Here is an 8,149-nt window from a genome sequence, read left to right on the forward strand (position 1 = left end):
AGCTAGCTAGCTAGCTAGCTAGCTATAGAGAGTAGGAAGCCCAGGGAGGTGAGTTTACCAGATATTGTTGGTGGCAGCTGTTGCTGCTGTTGCTGCTGCTGCTGCTGCTGCTGCTGCTGATTGTTGTTGTTGTTTGCTGCTGTATCTTTGCTGCTGTTTATTGATAATGTTTGTTTGTCTGTTGTTTAGGGGTTGATATTCTTTATTAATTGTTTTTAAGCAAAAAATAATAAAATTAGCAGCCGAGTGCAGCGACGAAAGAACAGCAAAAGAAAAATTAAAATCAGCAGCCAGCTGCTGCATGCACCAAATGCGGTGCAGACGACCCTCCAACATCTGCTGCTGCTGCTGCTGCTGCTGTTGATGCTGCTGTTGCTTCTGATCATGCTGCTGCTGATCATGCTGCTGCTGTTGCTGCTGCTGATCATTCTGCTGCTGTTGCTGTTCTTGCTGCTGTTGCTGTTCTTGCTGCTGTTGCTGTTCGTGTTGCTGTTGTAGGTGTTGCTGCTGCTGCTCCTCGCATTGCCGCACCCAGGCCTCCTCTATGAGGTGTATCTTTGCTGCTGCTGCAGCAGCAGCTGCTGCTGCTGCTGCTTTTGCCGTTTGCTTTTTTATCTGCGGATAAACAAAAATGATTAAAAATAATAAAAAAACAAACAAAGTAAAAAACAAAATAAACATGCTGCTTTTGCTGTACTTGTTGTTTGTCTTACTTTGTCTTGTGATTTATAGTTGAAGGTTTTATCTGCATCTGGCTGCTGCTGCTGCTGCTTCTGCTGCTGCTGCTGCTGCTGCTTCTTCTGCTGCAGCAGCAGCAGACCCTCTCCTTCCGCAGAGTCTCGTCTCTTTTTCTCTCTGTCTTCTGTTAAAAATGCATTTACTGCCACCTCCGGCTGCACGTGCTGCTTCTGCTGCTGCTGCTGCTTCTGCTGCTGCTGCTGCTTCTGCTTCTGCTGCGGCTGCTGCTGTTTAGAGACAGTGTGCTGCGCATTTGCTGCTATGTTTTTGCATTCAGTGTTGATGCGGCGGTTGAACGATTGAATAACAGGAAAAGATACAGCAGAAGACCCAAGGGGCAGTGGACGCCTAGCAGCAGCTATTTGCTGCTGCTGCTGCAGCTGCACCTGCTGCTGCAACTGCTGCTGCTGCTGCAGGTTTCTTCCTGAAGCCAGTGCTGCTTCATAGGCAGCTAAAGGACTGTTCAAAAGATAAAACCGCTGAAGCAGACATACAACAAAAACAAAAAAAGAGAAATACAATAACCTTTACAGCACTCCAACCCCAGCAGCAGCAGCAGCAACAGCAGCAGTAGCAGCAGCAGCAGCAACAGCAGCAGCAGCAACTCCTCAGCCATTCCTTGCACGCAGCACACAACAACAAATAGTATTAAGAGAACGAGACAGCAGCAAACACCAACATACCTGCAGAAGCGATGGTGTGGCTGCGGATGTTTGCTGCAGCAGCAGCAGATTTGCTGCTGCTCTTTCTTTCTGTTCAAGAAGCAAAGATGATAGAGGGAAAGAGTAAGGGTTGGGGCCGCCAGCTGCATACATCTGCATCTGCTGCAGCTGCTGCACTTGCTGCAGCCCCTGCTGCTGCTGCATCTGCTGCATCTGCTGCATCTGTTGCATCTGCAGAAACTGCTGCTGCTGCAGCAGCTGCTGCTGCAGCAACTGCTGCTTCATCCTCGGCTGCCTCTAAGAGGCTGAGGGAGAAGCAGCAGTGAAGCCTTCTTCTGGTGTTTAAATTATTCAAAGCTGTATATACACCGTAGTTTCCTTCTTCTTCTGCTTTGCAAGATGAAGGCAGCAAATGAATTATCTGTGGTTAGTCTATCAGAAGCTCCTCGGGTGTCTGTACAGCTGCATGCAGAACTCAGCAGCATGTTTAAAGCGTGCAGAATCTGCATCATTAGATTTAAATAAGTGCTGCTTTCATTTGAAGTCAACAGCAGCAAGGAACGCCAAAAGGTGTGTGTACACCCCAGCCAACAGTCAAACGGCTGCTCAGTGTTCAAAAGCAGCAAGAGGGAAGATTGAGGTTATTGATGTTGGTTTCTTTAATGAAATGACAGCTGAATATGAATTTAAAATGAAATAAAGAAATGAAAGGGAATAATGAAAGAAAAGAAGCTCTTTTCCTCGTTGGTTGCTGCACATGATGGGAAGGAAACCTGCGGCTTAATGCAGAAAGCAGGTGCTAAGAAGCCGAGAATAGGGATAAAATTAACTAAAAAGAGGAAATACCAGCATTAAAACATAAATATAATGAAAAGAAATATACAACAACGTTAAATATTCTGCGAAATAGTCATCGGTAATATTCTACAGATTGGCTGCAGCCCTGAGCTGAGCTGTATATACACCTCAACACTGCGCATAATTACCTCGTTTTTTTCCGTTTAAATTACCTTTTGAAGTATTATTACTTTTAATTTTCATGGTTTAAAGATTTTAATTTAAAAAACAATTTTTCGCTGCAGACTTCGACGTCGCTTCCCCCTACCGGCGAGCGGCAGCCGACAGACCATCGACAGATTTGTTATGGGTTCAATCGCGCACAATTTTTCGCGAAATTCAGCGAAATTTCGTGAAAATAATAAATTAAAATATAAACAAAGCCAATATAAGAGAAAAAAACAGGAAAAAAGATTAAAAAGTCATAACAAATGAATTTTTTCCTCCTTCACCGCATCTGCTTAGGCGCAGCCGACGGTCTGCCTGTCGATTTATTTCGGTGTTCGTTTGGCGGTGGTGTTTAATTATTTAATTATTTGATGTTTATCGCTTTCATTATTAGTAATAATAATAGTAGTGCTACTCTTATTCTTATTCTTATTCTTATTCTTATTCCTATTCTTATTCGTATCCCTTTTCTCGTTGTTATTGTTACTGTTATTGTTATTTGTAGTAGTAATAAGAGTAGTAGTATTCTTATTCTTTTATTATTTTTATTACTATTATTAATATTGTTAGTAGTAGTAGTAGTAGTATTATTCATATTCATATTGCCTTTATTATTATTATTATTATTATTATTATTATGATAATTATTATTATTATTACTGTTATTATTATTATTATTAATGGGTATGCTGCACAGAGACTACGAAATAAAAGAAATACCCCTAAAAGCATATGAGTATAATAGGTTAAGTAGCTGTGTATGTTAAATATTATTTTACTGCATCTTTATTATTTTATTTTATTTGTTTATTCTTCTTTCTTACCCGCCCAATTAATAAACAACACTTCGTCTTCTCTCTCTAATAAAAATTACTGCTATTAAAAATTAATTTTTTGTTTTTCTTTAGCTTTTAATATCTTCTCTAGTTCTCCAGGTGTTTGGCTGTGTAAATTTTATTAATTTATATTTTAATATATTATTTATATTAAACACGAATTTTATATTCTGCTGTTGCAGCAAGGCGTGCAGCAGATACAGAAAAGATGCAGCACTTTGAACTGTAGCTGCAGCAACTGCTGCTGCTGCTGCTGCTACTGCTGCTGCTGCTGTTGCTGCTGTTGCTGCTGCTGCAGCAATCCCTTCAGTAGCAGCTCGAACTGTGCGGTAGACAAGGCCTATCAAGCAAAGAAAACGAGGGTTTAGGGTTTAGGGTTTAGGGTTTAGGATGTTCTCAGGTAATTGATATATTTTATATTTATAATAATAAATAAATGAATAAAGATATTTCTTTTTCTTTACTTCTATAAAGGCCTAAAGAATTGCTTTGATTAATTCTTCTTAATTATTTTTTTGTCTTTTAATTAATCAAATTGCTGTCGAAGCTGCATCCATGTCTCTGGCTTCCACGTTGCATGCGATGACTGCCCCTTCATTCTTTTTAACTTTTCTCTCTCTTTCACGGTCTTCGCCTTCTTACGGGGCTGATCTTCTGCAGCAGACACACAGCAGCAGCAGCAGCAGCAGCAACAGCAGCAACAGCAGCAGCAGAAGCAGCAGCAGCATCGTATGGAAGCAGTAAAGAGACAAACATTTTATTTATTTGTTTAATAATGATGCGTAAATTAATACGGATACTAACACACAACTAAATTAACAATTAAAATAATTAATTTAAATATATAATTAAACAAAACAAACGAATAAATAAACATAATATAATAATATCTCTTTATTTTTCTGTCTTTGTTTAATAATAATGAGTCAAACACTAAAATACATCGATAAGCGGCTAAGTAAATAAATAATTAATTAATTTAAACAAACAAACAAACAAATAAATAAATAAATAAATAAATAAATAAATAAATATAACTATACCTGCTTGTTTTTCTTCTGTCTTTGTTTGCTTATACCCCCCAGGCCCCTCTATACCCACGAGAGGGACATGCCAGCCTACGCCTACAGGCAGGCCTACGTACACTGCAAATAAATAAACAAATAAATAATAAATAAATAATAAATAAATTAAATAATTAATTTATTTATTTATTTAAAGCAAATAAAGAGATTAGAATAGAAAGAAGAAGATATTTAAACATTATTTTGCTGTATTTGTTTGTCTTTGGTCTCTCCCTCTGTCTGTCATTCGCTGTTTACACTCTAAATAAATAAATAAATAAATATTTAAATATATATTTATATATATGTATATGTATATATACATACGCACACATATATATTTATCTATTTATACATATATATATACTATATGTATATGCATATATATAAACATATGCATATACATATATGCGTACACATATATATATACATAATATATATATATATATATATATATACATATTAAATAAACACATAATTATATTTATATGTCTTTCTCTAACTGCTTGTGTTTATATAAACATTGTTTATATAAACATCTATTGCTATGTCTGGCTGTCAATATAAATATCTTTTTCGTTGTTTTTTGTTATATATTATATTATACTTATATATTATATATATTTTTGTACAATAGTAAGAAGAGAGAGAGAGAGGGACAGCGAAGGAGAAAGAACAGCAGCAACATACCTTGCTGCTGCTTCTGTTTGCTCTGGTTTGAATTTGACCGAGGAGCAGCAGCAGCAGCAGCAGCAACATGCTGTATGTCTTCTACCGCTGCTGCTGCTGCTCTTGCTGCTGCCAGCTGCTCTTGCTGCTGCTTCTTCATCCGCACCTTCTTCTCTCCTTCTTCTAAAGCCTCCTCTACAGAAGGTAGACACACGGCAGCACGCTGCTGCTGCTGCTGCTGCTGCGAAGCTGCTGCACGGCGGCGACGACGGCCCTCTTTAAGAAGCAAATGCATGTTAAATTCTTCTTCATCCTCCTCTTGATCTGCTGCTGCTGCTGATGTTGTTGCTGCTGCTGCTGATGATGTTGCTGCTGCTGCGCCATTCGTTGCTACGGCTGCGCGCTCTCCCGGTGCGCCTGCTGCTGCATCGTCTGCTGCTGCAGCATCAGCATCATCATCATCAGCAGCAGCAGTTGCTGCTGCTGCTGCAGTATCTTCGGGGTCTTTAAAGAAATCGTTAGGAGAGGAAAGAGGCGAGCTTTCAGCGGAGCTCAACCCGTCTAGCTGCCGTTGTATACGAGATAATGCATCTTGCTGCAGCATTGCAACCTGCTGCTGCTGCTGCTGCACTCCCGCAGCAGCAGCAGCAGCACAAAAGAGAGGATAGGAGCAGTAAGAAGAGGGAAGCAGCAGCAGCAGCAGCAGCAGCAGCAAGATAAACCCAAACAAACAAACGAAGGCGCAGAAGAGGAGAAAGACAGGAAGCAAAGAGCAGCAGCACAAGGAGTTAAAAGAAGAAAGAAAGAAAAAAGAAAAAGAAGAGAGACACGAAAAAAAAGAAGACAAGATAAACAAAGAAAGATAAGAAACGCAATAATTCAAATTCAACACCAGAGTGTGCAGAAGCAAAGAAGGGAAACCAGCAGAAATAGAGAGATAATAAAGAATAAAATAAATAAATATAAATATAATTCAATAAATTAATAATAATATTCTTCTTTTTCTGAACAAAAATATTATTTTTATCAGATTTCCTCAACTTTGCAAATACAGAAACCTGCAAACAAACGAGAGAGCCAACAGACCCTGGGGGTATTCCCTGACTCTAATTGTTTGAATATTGAAGAAAATGAAGTTATAATAAATAAATTAATTAATATTTTGAATTAAAAACGAGAGAAAAACAAAGAAACAAACAAAATTATTGCATGCTGATCTGCATGCAGAGAGGAGCCGTCGGGTGTATATACACCTCGTGCTATCTTTTTCTTCTCTCAATTATAATTCTTCCTTTATTATTTACATTATATCTATTATTTGTTCTTCTATGTTTATATTATTATATTGTAATTGCTTAACGCCGCCTCTACAGCCAGCAGAAGCCTTTCGCTTTCTTTGAGCTGCACAGATTTGCTTCTTCTTTTTGTTTGTTTTATTTTCTTCTTTTAGAGGAATAAACAAACACAAATAAATATCAGCACAACGAAGAAATGAATGCATGCGCTCGCTGCCTTGGGGGCTGCGCAGCCTCGGCAGCCCCTACAAGGTCTTGTACAAGAGCGTTTGCTGCTGCTTCTGCTTCTGCTGCTGCTGCTGCTCCTGCTGCTGCTCCTGTAGCATTCCGCTATGCACCCATCTTTCAACTCCAAGGCCAACGCAACTGCAAATACCGCCGTCTCGATGACCTGAGCAAAGGTGCTGCTGCTGCTGCAACTTTTTGCTGCTGCTGCTGCAGTGCTTGTTGTTTGCTGTTCCTGCTGCCGCTGCAGTGTTGGCTGCTGCTGCGGTGTCTCCTGCAGTGCTTGCTGCTGCTGCTACTTCAGTCTTTGCTGCTTCAGCTGCTGCTGCAGTCGTTGCTGCTGCTGCTGCAGTCGTTGCTGCTGCTGCTGCAGTGTTTGCTACTGTTGCGGCTGCAGAGTGTGTTGTTTCTGTTGCTGCTAAACCCTAAACCCTAAACCCTAAAGAAAAATAGCCTAATCTTCATCTTCATAAATGTTTGAGTATAATACCCGCTTTGCATATGTGTGTCTTTGAATATATACATTAAATAATATATATAATGCATGCAAGCATGATTTATATTGTTTAAAAGATATTTTTTTCTGCTTTTTGTTTATAGAGGTGCGCGTACAGCAGATTGAAGGCATAGGAAGCATATTAAGGGTGCCGTCTTCGGTTCTAACATCTCTTTCTTATGAAGCGTTTACAGATGTTGAGCATTTGTTAAGACCTTCACATCTTCAGCAATTAAATAATATACTTTCAGACAAAGACAGCAGCGATAACGATAAAACTGTCGCACTGCAACTCCTCAAGAATGCATGCGTTGCTGCCGGCAGGTATGAATAAGAATATATTAAATAAATATATAAATAAATATATATATAATATAAATAAATAATAAATAGACATATATATATATATATAGTTAGGCGACGCTATTCTATCGAGATTATATATATATATATATATTATTTGTGTAATTGCGTTATTCTTGTTGTATATATATAATGTATAAGCATATATATATACATATATATATATATATATACATGTATATATATATATTATTTATTAGTATAATTGTTGTATATATAATGTATAAACATATATATATACATAAACGTATATATATATAATTGAAGAATTTATTTATAAATTTTTGATGATAAATATTGTCGATAATTTCGTCGTTTTGTATATCCCTTGTAAATAAATATCTGTGTATATATATAAATAAATAAATATATATTAGAATTATTAATTTAATTTAGTTTAATTTAATTTAATTTATTATTGTTTATTAGGAAATTACCCGGCTGTCAAGACACAGGGACAGCAATAGTAGTTGCGAAGAAAGGTCAACGCGTGTTTACTGATGAAGATGATGAAGAAGCTCTATCTAAAGGTGCTTTTCTTGCTTATACTCGAGGCAATCTTCGTTATAGTCAGGTATTATTTATTTTATTATATTATTCTTTTAATTCTCTTCATTTTGACTGCTTATTTGTTTATTTATCTGTTGTTTTTATCATATTGTTGTCTTGATTAATATGTAAATGTGTTGTTATATTTATTTTTTATTGTTTAGAGAGGATTATTTATTTATTTATTTATAAATAAATAATGAGCTGAAAATATATTTGTTTAGTAATAAATAATATATATATAGTA

General features: G+C 37.2%; 2 protein-coding genes across 2 annotated transcripts in view; both read right to left on the minus strand.

Moving 5' to 3' along the window:
* EAH_00049520 (hypothetical protein) overlaps window positions 1-1,685 on the minus strand; it is a gene marked incomplete at both ends in the record, with an annotated part of 7,955 nt that extends 6,270 nt beyond the window's left edge. The window contains 3 exons of the mRNA XM_013394356.1: window positions 308-615; window positions 714-1,197; window positions 1,552-1,685. Of these exons, the coding sequence (XP_013249810.1) occupies window positions 308-615; window positions 714-1,197; window positions 1,552-1,685 (926 nt within the window). The remainder of the gene's footprint in view (window positions 1-307; window positions 616-713; window positions 1,198-1,551) is intronic.
* Window positions 1,686-3,767: 2,082 nt separating this feature from the next.
* EAH_00049530 (hypothetical protein, conserved) lies at window positions 3,768-5,578 on the minus strand (the record flags this gene model as incomplete). The annotated part of the gene is made up of 3 exons (XM_013394357.1): window positions 3,768-3,895; window positions 4,285-4,386; window positions 4,996-5,578. 3 exons carry the CDS (start codon window positions 5,576-5,578, stop codon window positions 3,768-3,770), a joined length of 813 nt encoding a protein of 270 aa, XP_013249811.1.
* Between the last annotated feature and the right edge of the window lie 2,571 nt (window positions 5,579-8,149).

The sequence above is a fragment of the Eimeria acervulina genome, genomic scaffold, assembly GCF_000499425.1.
Source record: "Eimeria acervulina Houghton genomic scaffold, Eah_scaff804, whole genome shotgun sequence".
In the NCBI taxonomy this organism is placed as follows: domain Eukaryota; phylum Apicomplexa; class Conoidasida; order Eucoccidiorida; family Eimeriidae; genus Eimeria; species Eimeria acervulina.